This window comes from Siniperca chuatsi, linkage group LG18 (assembly GCF_020085105.1).
Source record: "Siniperca chuatsi isolate FFG_IHB_CAS linkage group LG18, ASM2008510v1, whole genome shotgun sequence".
Taxonomy (NCBI): Eukaryota; Metazoa; Chordata; class Actinopteri; order Centrarchiformes; family Sinipercidae; genus Siniperca; species Siniperca chuatsi.
In genome coordinates this window covers 8608863-8628836 of record NC_058059.1, presented here as the reverse complement: position 1 = coordinate 8628836, position 19974 = coordinate 8608863, and the positions used below count along the sequence as shown (strand labels likewise).

Genomic DNA, 19974 nt, shown 5'->3' with positions numbered 1-19974 from the left:
CATTTGAGTTATTTTTTAATGCATATTTGTGTTTTTGGGAAAACATACGGTAGTTTAAATACAATACAGCATATGTTAAAGCACTCACTGTACCCTATTGTCCCATCATGGTGGCATGTATGTGGTTTGCATTCCAGTGCAATACAGTTGATGATACACACTCTACATTGTGCTGAGGATGTAAGTAACAATAATTTCATCAGATTTCACACATGACACAACACTACACAGCCTGTGAAAACAGTTGTATAATGGTGATGTCATCAGGGTGATCTCAGATTGGGTTTGAGACTTAAAGGTCCAGTATGTAGGATTTAGCGGCATCTAGCAGTGAAACTGCAGTTTGCAACTATTTGAATACTGCTCGCATTATCCTCCCCTTCAAGCATGTAGGAGAAACTACGGTGGCCGCGAAACCTGCAAAAAATGCAAACGGCCCTATCTAGAGCGTGTTTGGTTCGTCCATTCTGAGTTACTGTAGAAACATGGCGGTGCAACATCGCGACCTCCATGTAGATAAAAACGGCTTATTCTAAGGTAATGAAAACACAATTCTTATTTTCAGGTGATTAATAAAAAAATAAATATTATATTCCATTTCTGCCAATAGCTCCTCATACATGTTACACACCTGACCTTTAAAAATCTTAATAGAAACCCTGTGTTACCATCTGGACGAGTAGAGTTTGAAACATGCTGTTGCACAATGGGAAATACTGGATCAAGCGTTTTTGAATCTTTACCCATACTACGGACTAAAAGTCAGGATATCTTGGCCTCTGCTGCTTCAATTTTGACCATTCTTTTAAAAAATCTGTCTCTTGTAATTCCCCCAACGTTATGGAAGTGCAATAATAAATTGCTGGAGTGCCCCTTTAACCTCACTAACATGTGTTGGTCCATGGATAATGTGTAAGTCAAGACACTTTGAAACCTAAGTTGGATTCAATATCTTCAGGTATTGTAAGACCTGCAATGGTGTCATTAGGTTTATGGTGAAGATTAAATACATATAAGCAGAGATGTTGTCAGTATTACACCTGGCTGTCCTCCATTATGTTTTCCCTCCTGCACTCTACTTCATTGTGGGGAAAGAGAGGCCCATGGGAGTATGGACCTGTAAGCAGATACACATGAGCTAGTGTCTACACTCACTCACATTGCCTTTTTCACTCAGAGCGTGCCCATCCTCCCCTGCACAGCAGGAATGTGAAATGCACCTGAACTGGATCCAGCACGAGGAAGAATGACTGCTAAAAGTCGCCATGCCACCTGTTCCGGGACAGAAGCTTTCCTGGAGGGTCCACGCAAAATCATTATCCATTAATTTCAGTAATCCCCGTCCGCTGTGAAGTAATTTAACTAAAAGCAGCTCGTTAACGTGTACAAAAATGGAGGAGTGTTGCCTGCCTGCTGAGGAAGTGGAGAGACTCAGGATACACAGAGAAATAGAGAGACAGCTTCGTCGTGATAAAAGAGCCTCTCACAGGGAGTTGAAGCTGCTGCTTTTAGGTGAGTGCTTGTATAGTTTAGTTAGTAATTAACTAAGTTACCACATGCTCACCTTCTGAGAAAAACTCAAAAATAGACACTAAATAGATTCCATTAAAATGTTAATATAAGTCTAGCTTACAAAGTGACTCAAAACTCTTCTTAATAGGTTGCTATACTTCATGGTTACAGCTAAGGTATATAATATATAATATAATTACAATCTTTTTTTTTACACATAGCTAAAAAGTATTGTTGAGGGGGCAGCTGTGTCTAGGTTGAACTCAGAAATTTTTTTGTTATTTAAATGTTTTATATATTGGCCAATTTTTTTTTAATAACAATACCTTAAATTAGTTTTTTAAAGAATTGTGACCATATTATGTAGAGTGGGACATTTTACAACGATGCTTTGAGCTAAATGCTAACATCAGCATGCTAACATTCTCACAGTGACTATGCTGACATGCTGTCCGGGCTAGCCTCTGTTAGCTAGCTTCTGTAACTCAAAAAACTGAAAAATTGAATAAACAATATTTTTCAAAGAACTACCATCCTTATCTAGACATAGGAAGTGAACAACATGACATACTGTTGAGTAATGCTCTGTTCCAAGGCTGTATTTTTAGTTATTAGCATAGTTACAAATGTCAGTGGGATTTTGAATGAGGTTTTCTTACTTCTGGACGAGAACCCGGACGTTGGCTCTGTGTTTGCACTAAACACAAAGTACAGCTGAGGCTGATGGGAATGTCAGTTTTGTTCACAATACTATTGGACAAATTAAAAATTTGACCTGATGGTGGCGCTAGATGGAAGGAGAAGGGATCACCAATATTATTACAATTCATTCTGAGTGGAACATGAATGTCTGTACCAAATTTCATGACAGTCCATCCAATAGTTGTCAAGACATTTCACTCAAAGCCACAAATATTATCCTCATGGTGGCACTACAGGAAAAGTCAGGGGATCATCAAAGTCAGTAGGATTCATCCTCTGGGCACCATGAATGTCTGTGCAACATTTCCTGAAAATCCATTCAATAGTTGTTGAGACATTTCACCAAAAACAAAAATTGCATCCTCTGGGGACCATGTTCCATCCAAAAGTTTTGGAGATATTTCAGTCTGATCCAAAGTGGTGGACTGACTAACTGATAGACATCCTATGAACGACGCCCATAAAGTGGCTAAAAACTCATCAGGAGTGTCTGAATGGCGATAGGCGGTGGGCAGAATTAGGAAGAAAGTAGTTTTCAATGAAAACATGTTAGCATTTAGGTTTACAGATTGTGAACAACTGTCATTATTTTTGGATAGATAGTGAGTTGAGTGTATTTTTTTGCCCCCCTGAAGTCAATTGCCATTGAGCCCAAAGTCAGTCATTACAAACCCATCAAATAATAGGCTTGGGTGGTATCAAGATATTACGTTATACCGGGGTATTTAGAAATCCTGACTGGGTCGATAGATAGCAAGCCTTTGGTATGTGTTTATGCCTGCACTGTTCCTGATGAGCCAGCACTTGATAACCTTCATAGTTAGTTATTTTTTTCCTCATTCAAACCCAACTAGATTGCTGCATGTTTTCATGAGACTAGACCTGTGTATTGAGGCTTTATGAGCTGTTATTTGGTTAGGATGTTTTTCTCACAAATCTCCAATAATAATGCTTCATTGTAAAAGCCATGTTTGGTCAATACAGTACAAGCAGGCTGTTTTCTTACTGTTTTGTTTTGTTGCTTTTGTCTGAATTGTCAACATGCATATGATGAATAAATGACAGGTAAGTGAAAAGTGCAGTGTGCAGAACATAAAAAGAGAATAAATGTGTCATACAGTGCAGAGTGATATTTTGACAACTATGGTGATGAGTAAACACCTGTCAAATGAAATATATTACAGCTCATAATAGCTTCATATGAGGCCTGTTATTTCCCAGATCTAAAACAGCCCACTTATAAAAGCTTGACTCTTGGTTATGTTGGAAACAATACATTACACATGAACTTTATACTTCAACTTGAGTTAGCTGTTTGGCGACTGGAATATCCTCCTGTAAAGGTCAGTCTAATGGTTAACATTTTTAGGCATTTTAGGTGTTTAGCTGACATTCTTATCAAGAGTAATTTACAACCAGAGTGCAGGAAGCAGTTCACTGTTTCATTGATGGGCACATGGCTGTTGATAGACTCATTGACTTGCACGGATCAATCACAAACCTTCAGTGTCCCTAAACAAAGTAAAGTATGTAACACATTTGTAACTGGCATACACACTTGGAGAAATAACACACTTAAATACATAAAAAAATATGTCTTTTTATTAATTCATATTATTTATAAATCTTTTTCTCTTATGTTTTTCATTTTGGCTTAATAACAAGTATATGAGCGTGTATACTGTTATACCTGCATACGTAATAGTAATAACATTAGTAATGAGGTGTTTTATGGAAACAAATGAAAGGCTGGCAGCTTGCATAAATCCTGAAGAAACTAAGTAAATATTCACCCACTCGTGTACACATACTCACATCTATAGCTTGGGGAAAAACGATAATAACCTGTGAAACTTTTAACTAAAATATTCTTGCATTCTTAAGAATTCTGCCTTTTTTGTTGTTGTTTTGTTGCCGAAATCCTGTTTAGCTACAACTAATTGATGCTCAGATGATTTTTTTAGGCATGTCCTTTTTCTGGCATTGCTTTTATCTTATTCCATTTGTCATCCTTGGGTCTCATTCATCTCATTTGCCTAGGGACTGGTGAAAGTGGGAAGAGCACTTTCATCAAACAGATGAGGATCATCCATGGCAGTGGATACAATGAAGATGACAAGAAAGGTTTCACTCGGCTGGTGTTTCAGAACATCATCACAGCCATCCAAGCGCTGATCCACGCCATGAAGACTCTACAGATTGACTACATCGATGACCAGAACATTGTGAGAAACTGTACACGTTTAAAAAAAAAAAAAGACAATATTGATGTCTAATGTAGCATTTGATAAAGCTCAATGTGTCACTGACAGCAGTATATAGCCATGCTAGCAGCTCTATGAGGCTGAACTTAGGCACAGCAGTGCTTTGAGCTAAATGCTAACATCAGCATGCTAATATGCTCACCCAGACAACGTTAACATCCTGATATTTAGCAGACAATGTTTGCCATGGTCACCACCTTAGTTTAGCATGTTAGCATTGCTAACATTTGCTAATCAGCACTGAACATAACGTACAACTGAGGCTGATGGGAACATCATTTGTATTGGACAAGTTAAAATTTTGACCTGATGGTGTTATTATAGAAAAAGTTAAGGGCTCACAAAAGTTGTAACAATTTACCCTGAGAGGGACATGAATGTCTGCACCAAATTTCATGGCAATCCATCCAATAGTTGTAACCAAAGCCATTAGGATTTATCCTCTGGGCACCATAAATATCTGTACAAAATATCATGGTAATCCATCTAATGGTGTTGTTGAGATATTTTAGTCTGGAGCAAAGTGGTGGACTGAAAGACTGACTGACATTGCCATCCATAGAGCCACACTGCTAATATGGCTGTTTGTTGCTGTCCACAAAATCCACCTGGTTCTAATGGAGTTCTGTTCATCCTCCTAATGGTCTATTAATAGGTCAGTCAAAGATTGAAAGTTTGTGTTTAGAAAAGTCCCCTGTGGATGTCTTGTGTGTTTCAGCACCACGCACAGAAGCTGAGCCAAGTGGAGGCAGACCAGGTGTCCACTTTGGAGGCTTGGCAGGCGGACTCTATTAGGCGAGTGTGGAATGACCAAGGTGTTCAAAGGTGCTACGACCGCAGGAGGGAATTCCAGTTATCAGACTCTGCCAAATAGTAAGACTTTAGTATATTTCATGTCATTTACATAAGCCCAAGGCTCTTCCAGAGAACCAAAGCTTTTGCAGTGCTTTATTTTGCATTCATCAAGTCAAATTTAAAAGTGTGGATTAATACTCATACAATTATTTTTTTATTAATGTGCATATTAACAAGTGAAAATTCTGTATGACCTTCCCTTTTATCCGGTCAGGTTTGTGTTAGGATAATAAACTGGATGCATTATTGTTAACTTTTCAGTTACCTGAGCGACTTGGACAGAATCACAGCCCTGTTATACATCCCCACCCTGCAGGACATCTTGAGGGTCAGGGTCCCCACCACAGGCATCATAGAGTATCCCTTTGACCTTTCAAAGGTTATCTTCAGGTAGAATATTGTGCTTTTATTACCTGCCACAGCAAAAATATAAGGAAAATTAAAAAATGTAGTAAAACAGGTTTTCAGACTAAAACAACCCATAAAGAAGAATTGTATCCCTGGTTCGGTTTTAGCACCCAGCAGTGACCTCAAGTCCCCAAATTTCCTTCTAAGTCTCTCATGATGCTTTGAAACTTAACTGAGGAAATTTGGGGATTTGGTGAAACTATTTGGCGCTATAACAAATTCAGAGAGTGCATCTGTTATAGAAATAGTTGGACATTTTGGGAAATACGTTAATTTGCTTTCTTGGGGAGAGTTAGATAGGAAGATAGATACCATTCTTATGTCTGTATGCTAAATATAAAGCTAGAGCCAGCAGGAGATTTGCATTATCATAGCACGAAGATTGGAAATGGTGGGAAACAGCTAGTCTGGCTCTGTCCAGAGTTAAGAGGAAAATGAGGAAAAAGGAAGAAGCCAACAAGCACCTCTAAAGCTCACTAACTTTGGGGTTTTTTAGTTAATACACAAACAAAAATGTTAAAACACATTTTGTTTTTTGGGGGAGTTACTGTATACCGTGTAAAACCACAACTTGTTTTTTTTTACATTTCTGTTTGTGTCTGAATTAAAAAAACAGATATAACGTGTTAATTAGTGAGCTTTAGAGGTGCTGGTAGACATATTTTTTACCTTTTGGACAGAGCCAGGCTAGTTGTTTCCCCCTGTTTGTAGTATTTATCCTAACCTAAAGCAATTTTATATATATTTCATATTTAGTATTTCTTAACCAAACTAATTCCCTTTAATAATCTAAGAACGTTTATATTTTACTTGTATCAATGGTCATGTGTCTCTAGGATGGTAGATGTGGGTGGTCAGCGTTCAGAGAGGAAGAAATGGATTCACTGTTTTGAGAATGTCACTTCCCTCGTATTTCTGGCGGCCCTCAGCGAGTACGATCAAGTCCTTTATGAGAGTGAGAATGATGTAAGGTCAAAAGCCTTTCAGTCTGTACTTCTTCAAAATGATGATTTGATTCTTGATTTCTTGTGCCATGGCTATATTTGCTCTCAGTGATTTTCTCTTTATTTACTCACCAGCATTAAAAACAACTATTATTTCCGTACATTAGTCCATTGACAAAAGACTATTCTCACCTTCTTCAGAATCGACTCAGAGAGAGCCTCGCCTTGTTCAAGACCATCCTCTCATACCCTTGGTTCCATGAGTCCTCCACCATCCTCTTCCTGAACAAAACAGACTTGCTAGAGGAGAAAATCACACAGTCTCATTTGGCAACCTACTTCCCGGACTATACTGGTAAAGCATGCAATCTCTTTTTGCTCTGCATTTGGTAAAACAGCATTAATATCTGTGAATGAAATCACCATTTATTATGTAAAAGCGATGAATTGATTAGTCCGCTGAAGCAATTAATTGATTAGTCCATCGACAGAAAATTAATCAGCAACTGTTTTCATAATCGATTAACAGTTTCTTTCATTCAATCGTTCCTGCCCTTCCACTGTGGTGATTTGTTGCTTCTCTCTGTATTACATCTTTGTAAACTGAAAATCCTGTTGGTCAGACAAAACAAGTAATTTGAAGAGGTCATCTTGGGCCCTGAGAAACTGTGATGGGCACTTTTTCACATTTTTTAAATTTTTTTGACCACTTTCGCCTCCACAGGGCCTCAGTGTGATGCTGGATCTGCGAAAAAGTTTATCTTGGAAATGTACAAGAAGCAGCACAGCGGGCATCCTAAACTCCTTTACACACACTACACCTGTGCCACGGACACAGAGAACATCCGGGTTGTCTTTAAAGCCGTCAAAGACACCCTCTTCAGAGATAATCTTGGCAAGTTCAACCTCGAATAAGGAGGTTGTAGGACAAAGTGATGGTTTCATGTTTAGGAACAAGGAAGCTGGTTATACAGTCACATGTTTAAACACTTTTATGGACATTGTATCTGTTATGTGCTGTCGGTTGTAGCTTGTTCAAAAACATCAAAGAGAGGCAATCAGACAGCAGTGTCAGGTAAGGCACATTTATCTCAGCACTGTAAAACACAGACAGTATGTGCCATTCTTTGCAACACAGTTCATCATAAGTGTTAAAAAACACATGTTCTATTGCTGCAGGAGAGAAATGGACAACTGAAATGTCAATTAATTGTTGTACTGAACTGTTAGATGGGCTCCTTTTTATACCATTACTGTTTGACAGAGAAGTAAATGGTTTCAATCTGGTTTGATAAAGCAAGAATGCAGCGCACCCTGCCTTACAGCTCTGGGAGGAGGAAGTAAAAGAATACCCTGCAGGGAACTACAGTGCCTTAGTTTATATTTATGTGTGCAACAACTACCATGTACCCTATGAAATGATTCTTTTTTTCCACTAACTTTCCATAACTTTAAAATATAGATGTAAAAAACCACATGTAATGTGTGTTTTTAAACAAACTGGATTGAGCGCTGTTCCTTATCTTTCTTGTCGCTTTGCACAGAACTTTATTTTGACATTTAAAAAAATATATATATGAGAAAAAACAGAGGTTTCTGTACAGAAATGCATGATCCATGTCATGAAATATGACAGCAGCTGCATGGCACTAACCAAAGGCTGTTTTTTCTCTACGCCGGAGCCCCAGGCGTGGTCACACTGATTGGCAGTAACAACCTTTGTACTAAACAGTGATCAACAATGTGCAAAGGTCTGGCAGGCTGGTCTCTGTCTTCCTGTCTTAACAGTTGGGACTGAACAGTGGCAAGTGAAAAAAGGCATTCAGCGAGTTTTAAACCTGTGGAGAGAACAATGCCTGTTTCCACACAGAAGGAGGGACTGTCTAGGTACAATTGATTTTATCTACTTTGTGGCTATAGTTTGCTTGTTTAAGGGTTGAAAAGTTCAGTGCTAATGCAGAATATAAAGGACACATTTGGTGTTGCCTTATAGACAGTAGAATGGTAAGCATCAGCTATTTGCTTTGGATCAGTCACTATTTTTCTACCAGCATGTGGTAAAGCGTGTGAATATTATCAGCACATGAAGCTGACAATGTTCTCGTTTCTGATTGTTATTGCTCTTTTTTTACCCTGAGGGCTAATAAAATGTAGCTGCACAGCCAGGCTCACACATCTACTGTCAGGCATTAATAGCAGTCCCACACTCCTCTCGGGTAATAATAACACAACAGCACCTACACACAGAGTTTATCCCCTCCATTCGAGGATAATAATGACACACCCTCCTTTAGCCCCATTCAGTTGCACTGCCTGAGGAAGCTGCTGTGCAGAGAGCTGTTATAGCAGGTGATCGCCCTTATTTGGTAACAGCCCAGATCACATGACCACAAAATGGTGGAAGCTGTGAGCTGTTTGTAAGCTGAGCATCTCCACCGAGAGGCTGGGAGCAAGAAATAGGCAGGGAACTTGGAAGTACATCCATGCTCTGAGACACACGAGGACAGAGATTCCCTAGCCCCAGCAGTGGTGAGTCGATGGCTTTTATTCTGTGAAGATAAAAAGAATAGAAAGAGGGATATGTTCTTGTTTTTTTTTTTCTTCTCCCAGCCAGCAGACAGGAAGCCAGAGTGAGGGAGGGGCTGCTGTCATCAGCACTGTGGTCCTGTGCTGTGCTGTGGAAGTGGATGTGAAGCAGCTCAGCATCCTCCATGGATGCACATAACAGCTGATGCTGATTTTGTTATTCTGCAATGTAGGAGCCTGTGTAATTGTATGTTTGTTATCTGTGTTTATGTGTAAGGGTACAAGTGCACATATTTCTGTGAATCGTCAGCATGATAGTCATCTCCATTGTACAGGAATCAAATATTCAGCATTTTTCTGTTGCAGTTGCTAATGCGATCACATCTTCCCTGTTCAAGGCAGTCTGCCAAGGAGGAACACGGATGTTTCTTTTTCATGCGAATGAGCACACGTGACTCACTGTGAATTTGCATCTCTGCCCAATCTGTGTTCAGGCAAGCGTGCAGTCAGCTTTGAATCAGCACTAGAAAAAGACAGCGAGGAGGGGAAAGAGCTTGTCATGATGTAACAAGCCCTGTTCCTCCCCCCTCCTCCCAGCCCTCAGCATCCTCCCCCTCCTCCAGTTTGAATGGAAGGATTATACACGGGGGAAGATGACCTTTTAACCTCAATCTTTCTCAATTCCCTCATTTCTCCCCCTCCTTTCTCCCCTTACCACCTTGCTACTCTTGTCTTCACCCCTCCTGTTCTCTCTATTTGTAAAATAAATCAATATAGGTGTATTGATTAAGTAAAAACAATACACCGTGTGGTAACACTTGCTGGTGTTTGGGGGCTTCTTGCACTTATGATCTGTAGTATAGCCCGACCAATACTGGATTTTTGAGGCAGATGCTGATATTGATATTTGGGAGTTTAAAAAAAATCTGATTAAGATATATCGGCCGATAGTACATTTTCAACATAAACACATAACATAAACAACAATGTTGCTACAAATCCCATAGATTTGTTTTTTAAACAATTGTGACCAAGATTCATACTAAGCAGGACAATATACAATTAAATAAACTTGTAAGTGCTTATTATGACTATTACTATGTAATAATGGCACTGTTTATAAATTAACTCAAACCTAGTTTCTTGTTACTTATCGGCCGACATATAGACTGGTAATATATCTGCAATAAGCTAATACCTGCCGATGTATCAATCTAGCTCTGCTTTGTGGTCCTGAGTTGAAAATGTCATATGTAAGTATTATTAGCAAAATGTCAAATATCAAAAGTAGAAGAATGGCATTTGTGAGTGTATTAGTACTAGTATATTATTATTACTGATGCAGTAATGTGTAAGTAGCATTTTACTGTTGTTGTGGGTCAAGGTGTTATTTTGTATACTGTTGGGTAGTTTATTCTGTAAAAAAGCATCATAATTATAGATTTATCATATGTTTTATATGTAATATCATATGTTTTATATGTAAAATCTTAATCTTTAAAGTAACTTGTAACTAAAGCTATGAAATAAATGTAGTGGAATAAAAACAATGTTTCCCTCTGAATTGTAGTGGAGTAGAAGTATAAAGTAGCATGAAATGGAAATACTCATGTAAAGTACAAGTACCCCAAATATATACTTAAGTACAGTACTTGAGCAAATGTACTTTTAGTTTAAAGTTTGGCATATTCACAAATCAGATTATTGTTCTTGTTTACAAATAAATGTAGAGGAATCACAGGCAATGCATTACACAATAGTCTGGATTTTCTCCATGTTCGTTGTTGTAACATAGGAGTCCATTTGATAACTGTAATTGTCTTCTCATGGGTCCTCCTGCGGATGGACCTGGCATCAGAGAGTAAAATGAACTCTGAGGGGGGCGAAGGCAGACCAGGTGAGTATGAGTCAATCAATGCTCAGATTCAAAGCAAACAGAAATATAAAGACATAGTTTTTGATATCTAAAAGGCCGCCATGAGAACTGTTTTTATGTTCTGTTTTTTTTATAGTCCCTCCTACCTCTCTGCCCCTGCAAGGAGGTCCAACCCAAAGAAAAAAGCTATCTGCCCCTCGTATCAGCCTGTCACTGGACCAGAGCGAGGATGACTTGGGGGAGACGCCAGATGATCTCGACATTAACGTTGACGACCTCGACACTCCAGATGAGGGAGATTACCTCGACTACACCGACCATGAAATGGACTGGGAAGGTGGGTCTTTCAAAATACAAACATTGTCTCTCTCCTCTCTAATCAATCACAGCAACTTTATAACTGATGTTATTATGTTTTAGGGCATAATTCTCTTCACCAAGGTTGACTATGAATTTAAGTCTGTTTTTCATAGACGACCTTTTGACATGTCACAGTAGGAAAAGCACAGGGTAAATAATAAAATTAACGATTGCTGAATCCCATTTAGCTGCTTCAGTTTCAGGTTCCTGGTATTGTGCATGTTGGCTCACTGTCACTTGAATAGAACACAGCCATCATCGTTATTAGTAACACCTGGGCTTTTCCTACTATGACAAGTCAAAATGTCTGCTGTGAAAAAGGCCTATAACACAGTATTTGGACTTTTCTCATATCAGACCCCAATGCAGCCAATAGGAGTGGGAGAAGTGAGCCTTACGACCCAATCCCGACATACAGCGCTGAGGAGGAGCGCCAGGACAGCAAACTATGGAGGACAGTCATCATTGGGGAGCAGGAGCACCGTATCAACATGAAGATCATTGAGCCCTACATGAGAGTCATCTCCCATGGAGGTGACTATTCAAGAGCCATTTTACCATCACAACTATGGATGTTATGTCCATCTTGAACACTACCTGTATTTACAGAAGCAAATATTTTTCAAATATACCCAATACTGGCTAAGAAATCACTATTGTTATGCTCACAATCTCTCTAATCAGTGTCCTCTTACTCTCCAGCCACTAAAATTTAAATGGGAAAAGCTGAGTTGATCAAAGTTGTAATATGCTCATTTGAGTTGCCTTCAGTATTACTGTTTGCTCACAGCAATTGAGCTTCAGAGCAGTTGCAAGTGATTTGCAATTTTTTTTTTGCCCCGAGTGTTAGCCTCTCAGTCAACATACAGGCTGGAATATTTTCTTGGAGGCAGGCTGCATCCTGAGAAGAAGACCTGCAGACACTACTCAGGGCTGGAAAAAAGTCCTTCCACCTCCTTGCCATTTTTGGCTAACAAAAATGGTTTAATCTGTTTTTATTTACAGATAATTCTTCTCTAAAAAGATGCTAGAATTGAGCACCTGTCCAAGCTAATGTAATAAAGGGCATTTCTCTTTGTAGTAAATGTGGAAATACATACATTATACATAAAACATTATTTATTGAGTTTAGGTTCATTGTTGATGTTGGAAATAGAAGTTAGAATTTTTTGTCAGACATTTTTAATATAACATTATTTATCATAGAGTATGGGGTTAGTGCATTATTAATGCAGCTATTTACATAGTGTATTACATATTATTTTTGGTATACTGGCATTATTATGGAATGCATTATAACCAATTTCATCATAATTTGTTATTTTATAAATACTGGAAATAGCTTTCTTTTCTGACCTCTGACTTCATTGCCTCTGACCCTCTGACTCCTACTCTTCCAAAAAATACCCAGTAATGCAAATTCTGCGTTCTATTAATCACATGTTAGAGATACTGGCACAAAGATAAACAGAAGTAAGCAACCAATTTAAAAAAACATATAAAACAGCATATATCTGGGGATTCTTATTGTTTCAGATTATTTCACAGTAAACATGTTCCAGGTTTCTGTTTAGAGTAGGCCTGTATATCTGATTCCAGAAGTAACACCATATCATAACTGTCATTATCTCTGGTGTACTGGTGTATCACAATCACCTATTGTTTTTGAGCTAATTTTGGAAATGCCTCATCTTACCTTGGAGGTGGACCAACCAAGAATGAGGAAATACAGGCTGTAGTTGAAGCCAGCTGATGAGTTTTAGATGATCGAGTGGCCATCAGAGAGGGAACTCACCACAAACAAAACGCAGTGGAATGTTTTATGTCCAATTTTCACATGTCCTCTTCCAATTTTCAACCTGATTCATATTGTTCTAATGTGCAAAGTGGCCACTTGACAATAATATACCCTGTGTGTTTAAAGAAGGGTGGCTGCTGATGTCCACAACAACTCTTTATAAGTATACAGACAACTGTCAAATCGAAGGAAAAACCCAAATAAATAAGTGGAGAAATGGGTACATTTGCTTCCATACACTGAATGGTTTGAGTATGAAAAAGATGTGAATTGTATGTTGTAACGTTCGCAGTCACCAGATCTCAACTCAAATGAACACTTATGGGAATGTGTTAATGATAGTTTTCATTATCGATTTATGCATTTCTTGATTAATCAATTAGTCTATAAAATCGCCATATGGAGGAATATGTTTTGGAAGAAGAGTAGGTAGTAAGTAAGTAGAGTTGCAGAGACTTGGGGAATATTTACCAGGCAGCATTAAAGATTTTCTCGTGGCAGCCCAACCCTTACTAAAACAGTTATTGTTGGTTTTTCCTTTAATTTGTCACCCAGCTATAGCTGCATTAAGACTGCAGGGGGGATCTGGATCTTAAACTGAGGCCAGACACTGAGTCACACCATATTGGTTTCACAGGCAGGGGCCCCATCTCTCTCTTCCCTCTCTGTGGGGCCCTCTAAAACCCCAGGTCCATGGGTTTGTGCCCTGGTAAGCCTGTGGCTTATACAGACACTGACCATATTACCATTATTGGTGGAAATCAGACCCCTAACCATAGCAGGTAGTGCACTTTCTTCCAACTGTGCACTTGGCTTAAGTGAAACACATCCATCCCATGGAAACAGTGACGTCTGTCACTGAACAGTCAATATCACCAGCTCTGTCATTTAGATAAAAGACCCTCTGTCTGAGTGACACCAAATCTGGTGATGAATGGGTTGGTGAATAAAAGGAAATTACATTAATCTGAAAAGTAGTGAGAGGAAACAGGACAGAGAGAGACAGTAAGACAAAAGAGAGATTGGCAGATAAATTGAATAAAAAAGAGGAAAACAGGGGAGCAATCAAATTATGAAAACTATGCTAATTAAGGCTAAGCCCTCACCAACAATGGAACAAGGTCAAGTTAACTCTTATTACTATTATTTTTATGTGTTTTTATCAAGGCTACTATGGCAACGGAGTGAATGCCATCATAGTGTTTGCTGCCTGTTTCCTGCCAGACAGTGACAGAGTGGACTACCATGAAATAATGGAGAACCTCTTCCTGTGAGTATTACACTGCAATGACTAACACAAACTTTTAACCAGTCATTTACTTTTTCAGTATGTTATACACTGGTCCTCTTTTTAATTTTCAGTCAGTCATCAATTCAGTCACTCATCTAATTTTGTTATTAAAGAAATGTTACAGTTATTGTTTTTGCAGTAATGTAATTAATTTGCTTTTTAGCCACACTAGTGATGGTCGGTCTGTACACCACTTTGGTCATGACTGATATAACTCAACAAGAATAACAACAACATCGTACAACCAAAACTACAAAAATAGTCTCCAAATTAGAATAGGCCAGAATCATCGTCACAAACAAGATGAAGAGTCTGCAGCCATTGGCATTGGACAAATTGAAATTTTGACCTGATCTAGATGAAAAAGGTAAGGGATCACCAAAGTGATTACAATTCATCCTGCAAGGAACATGAATGTCTGTATCAAATTTCATGGCAATCTATCCCATAGTTGTTGAGACCTTTCATTTCAAACCACAAATGTCAACCTCATGGTGGTGCTACAAATAAGTCAGAGGATCATTTAAGTCAGTTGGATTCATCCTCTGAGAACCATACATTTCTGTACAAATTAATCTTGTAGATGTTGAGGTATTTCAGTCTGAAGTGATGGACCGACGAACTGATTGGACCTATATTGAAATCCCGAGAGCCAGGCTGCTAGCATGGCTAAAAAATGAATTTCCATGAAGTGTTGTGCTGTCATTCATGGTCCCCAGAGCACAAAGCTGTGACTTTGGCGATCCTTTGAGTTTTCTTCTTGTATCAGGTTGACTTTTTTGGTTTCTAGTCTCCGTGGTACAGATATCTAAATACCTGCAAAAATGAATGACATTCATCAGCCTCAGCTGAACTATACATGCTAAAATAAGATGATGAACATGCCTGCTAAACATCGGCATGTTAGCATTGTCAATGTGAGCATGTTAGCATGCTGACATTTAGTTCAAAGCAACACTGTCTACAGTGTCACAGAGCTGCTAACATTGCTGAAGACAATTTTAATGACACATAATTTTATTTATTTCATTTTAAGACCTGATGCCGTCCTTTTTGAAATTCATACAAAAAGACCTCACTCAAAAGATGCATTTTATTCTCAAATAGTATTTAGCATGTTGAGGATGTTACCTAATACTTTACCTAATAATTTAAATCAGCCATGGCCCCGCTGAGTAAGGAAAGCTCTCTAAATAAAGTGATAGAAATAAAGTGATAGTCTAGCTTCTTTGCGAGATCTCCCATGTTGATGTCTTCATTGTTGTGCTGGCATAGTTGCATTTCATGCTTGGACAGTGTGGTTGGGATCCCACAGGCTGTTCTGTGAAAGATATTGAGTAAGCTGGCATATCTGAGAGTTTTGGATAGAAATGAAAGGAGGTAAACCGTAGTGTCTGCAGTTTTGAATGCCAGATGGCTTGAGGTCTGAATCCTTGCGAGGAGGAGTTAACTATAGCTGGGTGGTCAATGGTATGCAGCTTGATGTCAGTGGGAGATGATCACAATAGTCACGAAACAGAGTGGATCAGCAGTGTTGGTTTGTAAGCTGGAGAATGACAATGAATCAAGAGGAGAGGAGAGTCTGACTTCATTGAAGGTCCAAAGTCATTGAAGTTAGAGGAGTTATTGAGGAAACAAGAAGAAGGTTAGCTGGGAATATTGTCAACTTTATTTTCAAAGGAGGTGGCAAAGTTCCCTGCTGACTGAGAAGAAGGAGAGAAGGTGGGGGGAAATGAGAAAGAGATAACACTTTCTTTTGGTTTGAATCAGAGTATTGGATTTTAGAAAGGTAGAAGTCTGATTGAGCTGCTGAGATGGATGCAGAGAAGGTTAAAAAAAAAGCACAGCTCATCCATGAAGCAACATTTATATCAATTTCTCGTAGCTGACATCAGAGGAGAGAAATTTTTAAAATGCTTATAGTTTTTCAAATACAGAGACAGTATGTCTCCTTGCCTCATATTGCATTCAGATTCACAAAACATAGTTTTGCATTTCTTGCTCTTGCATTTCACCATTTTGATGTATGTAATGTTAAAGACTTCAGTGACATTGTTAAACTTTTACTTTTTGATCTACATTATTCATGACCAAAAACTTAATGACACCCATCAGCCTCAGCTGTACTTTGTGTTTAGTGCTAATTAGCAAATGTTAGCATGCAATCAGGCTAGGTGGAACATATTAAACAAACCTGCTAAACATCAGCATGTTACCATTGTTATTGTAAGCATGTTAGCATGCTGATGATAGCATTTAGCGTAAAGTACCACTATGCCAAAGTACAGTGCTAGCATGGCTGTCGACTCTTGTCTTGTTGAATTTTGGCTTATAAAGGGTATGTGGAGAGTATATAGTCCAATGGGTCAAATTACAGTAACACTCTCAATCAGTTACTCTCTTATGTTATTCCAGAAAACTGTGTGTGTGTGTGTGTGTATGTGTTTGTCATCAGCTATGTGATCAGCACACTGGAACTGATGGTAGCAGAGGACTACATGATCGTGTACCTGAATGGAGCCACACCCCACAGAAGAATGCCTGGCCTTGGTTGGCTGAAGAAATGCTATCAGATGATTGACAGAAGGTCTGTCCCTTTTATGTGATAAGACTATGATTTCATGAGAAATAACAGTAGCATTGTATGACTCTCAAAACATTTGTATCTCCCCTGACTGAAAGTGAAAACGAGCTCCAACAAACCTAACGTGATATATTGTGTTGTCTCTAGGCTCAGGAAGAATTTGAAATCCTTCATTATTCTCCATCCATCGTGGTTTATCAGGACCGTTCTAGCCATTACCAAGCCCTTTATCAGGTAAAAATGATCCTGTTTTTATTTGCCATGCTAGCTGTTTGTACAGAAAATTGTGGTTCCTAGAGGATGAATGTTAATGATGTTGGTGATCCACCATGAGGCTGATATTTTAGGTTTTTAGTGAAATGGCTGAGTAGCTATTGGATGGCTTGCCATGAAATTTTGTGCAGACATTCACGTTCCCTTCAGGATGAATTGTAATAACAACAATCAAAATGATCAAAAACCTGCAAAACAAATGACATTCCCATCAGCCTCAGCTGTACTTTGTGTTTAGTGCTAATTAGCAAATGTTAGCATGCTAACACACTAAACTAAGATAAACATTACACCAGCTTAGCATTGGCATGTTTGCATTGTCATAGTATACATGTTAGCATGCTGACATTAGCATTTTAGCTCAAAGCATTGCTGTGGCCAAGCACAGCCTCACAGAGCTGCTAGCATGGCTGTAGACTCTTGTTTACGTGTTCATTGGCCTTCTGTAGCAAAGTAAAAATTCTGTAGTTTCACTTTTGAAAGAAAGACAGACTATAATTGTGTTCCTCTGATGCCAAGCCGGTTAGTTTCCGGTTACTATGCTTTTCATGTGCCTGCCATTGCACTTGTACTTGTTTTTATGTGTGTGTATGTGTGTGTACATACATGTTGCTCTTGTCACAGCACCAAGTTCAGCAGTAAGATAAAGTATGTGACCAGCTTGGACGAGCTGCATGAACTCATCCCCATGGAATGCATCCAGATCCCAGAGTGCATCATTAGGTGAGTCCCTAAAAGCCCCCCAAACCCTCTAAGCCTGAGTTGTCTTTTTAAATGACTTCATATTTATCTTGTCATTTGAACTCTCACCTCTAGACTTGACAAGGAACTGAAGGACGCAGCAGAGAACTCAAAGTAAGCATCAACTCTCCTGCCACTCATTACTTCCCTCTGCGGAGGCAGTGGCCCATGCGTCAGTTTTATCCTTGGCTGGAGTGGTCATTTATCAGATGGCTCACTTTTAGATCACAGGGACTCTTCTGCTGGATGAGGACCAATTAGATTTGGCTATGGTTGCAATTACAGGAAGGAGACAAAAAAAAGTTGCTAAAGATGCTAAATTAATTGCTTTCATCTCATTTATCATTACAGTAAAATAAATGAGCCTGTCCTTTTTTGCAGAGTGATCTATTACACTGATAATAAATGTAGGAACAAAACTGTAGAATTCACACCCTAATCTCTTTGTGACTAATTGTGAATTGAATCATAAGTTGCATGTCTCTTCAAATTCACAAAATACCAGTGCATTACAACAATAAATCTGCTCTAACAACCACTCAATTTTTTTCTTTCATTCAAGAGTGAATAGTTTTCTGCTGGGACCGGAGCCAACAGCAGCAGGCAGAACAGAGTAAGTCCTCTTAGACATTTAAGTTCACACATGGAAGAGAAATGGCCTTGTGTCAGCAGTCTGTCACCCATACATAAACATACTTGTCTTTAATGTCTCTGTTTTGTTCTTTTGTCTTCCCAGCAGACCAGACGAAGCCGGTGCCAGCAGCTCCTAAACCCAAACATCCTAAATGGATGGGTCACCTCAATGTTCAGAAGTCACTGTCGTATTTTATGGGTAAAGCTGGAAAACAAAGGCAAAGAAAGGCTTGTTAAGCTAGTGTGTGTGCGTGTCAGTGGTTGTCAATTAGACACTGGAGTTTAATATGAAAACACAACTTACAATAGTACCTGAGTTATCTCTTTCTTTATGGCTGCTGTAGCATCTACAGTACATCTACTGTACTGTACCTTACACCTGCAATCCAGAGAGCTATATAGTCAAGTGTGATGCTTGGCAGCACTTACAGAGTAGCATCATTGTTCATGGTAGGGTAGGAAATGCAATTACACACCAGACAGTGCACTGCGCAAATCCATTTGTAGAGTCTATGGTGTTGTTGTGTGCATGAGAAGCAGTGAAGCAATAATATCACCCTTTACTGGTCACACACTCAGTATTTCGAATAAAGAAGCAACTTGTGTGTCAGCAATTTACAATAAAAGCACAAGGTCTTTGCCAAAAAAAACCTTGTGCCATAGATGATGACCAACTATTGCATTTAAGCAATCCAATCCTCTGTCTTAATACTTGTTCTAGAAATGGAAAATAAATCTACAAATGGATATTTTAACATTATGGAGTCTATCTGAAACCAAGGAGGAATAAGTTAAATATGAAACCAAGTTCAGTGCAATGTGAGAGCATGTCTTTTTAGCCCTGCAAATGTGTGTGTGTGTGTGTGTGTGTGTGTGTGTGTGTGTGTGTGTTTTCAATCTGTTTCTGTCAATTACATAAACATAAGCTGGGAATCATCTCTTCAGCTTCTCCTGGATCATCAGGAAAAAACCTCAGAATAAAGTAAAGATGGGATTTCTGTAAAGCACAATATCTTCTGTGTGTTTGTGTGTGTGTGTTTCCACACGCATGTGTGTGTTTGTGCATCATTGCATGTCCCCTCATAGATAACTGATGGTCCTCTTACCCATGAGTCTTCTACTGTGGTGTATTGAGGATGTGCAAAGCAATTATGAATCACTGTCTAGTAATCCAATAAAAATAGACAGAAGTCTGAATGTTGTTTTC

At 38.8% G+C, this 19974-nt stretch overlaps 2 protein-coding genes across 6 annotated transcripts; both read left to right on the top strand.

Annotated features, from left to right (window-relative positions):
- The first annotated feature begins 1086 nt into the window (after positions 1 to 1086).
- On the top strand, positions 1087 to 8190 carry LOC122866023 (guanine nucleotide-binding protein subunit alpha-14-like). Its single transcript, XM_044175127.1, has 7 exons — positions 1087 to 1512; positions 4255 to 4439; positions 5197 to 5351; positions 5595 to 5723; positions 6578 to 6707; positions 6887 to 7040; positions 7410 to 8190. Exons 1-7 carry the CDS (start codon positions 1392 to 1394, stop codon positions 7598 to 7600), a joined length of 1065 nt encoding a protein of 354 aa, XP_044031062.1. The 5' UTR covers positions 1087 to 1391; the 3' UTR covers positions 7601 to 8190.
- On the top strand, positions 7596 to 19964 carry prune2 (prune homolog 2 with BCH domain). 5 transcript variants are annotated; one of them, XM_044175128.1, is made up of 11 exons: positions 7596 to 7760; positions 11070 to 11108; positions 11224 to 11424; positions 11805 to 11981; positions 14413 to 14515; positions 16992 to 17123; positions 17268 to 17354; positions 18018 to 18116; positions 18210 to 18248; positions 18697 to 18747; positions 18874 to 19964. In XM_044175128.1, the coding sequence occupies exons 1-11, from the start codon at positions 7664 to 7666 to the stop codon at positions 18902 to 18904; spliced, it is 1056 nt and encodes a 351-aa protein (XP_044031063.1). In that variant the 5' UTR covers positions 7596 to 7663; the 3' UTR covers positions 18905 to 19964. The 5 variants fall into 5 exon arrangements, with proteins under 5 accessions (XP_044031063.1, XP_044031067.1, XP_044031065.1 ...); XM_044175132.1 differs by lacking the exon at positions 7596 to 7760 and adding an exon at positions 8334 to 8572 and having other exon boundaries at positions 18871 to 19964; XM_044175130.1 differs by lacking the exon at positions 7596 to 7760 and adding an exon at positions 8980 to 9214 and having other exon boundaries at positions 18871 to 19964.
- Positions 19965 to 19974: the final 10 nt, after the last annotated feature.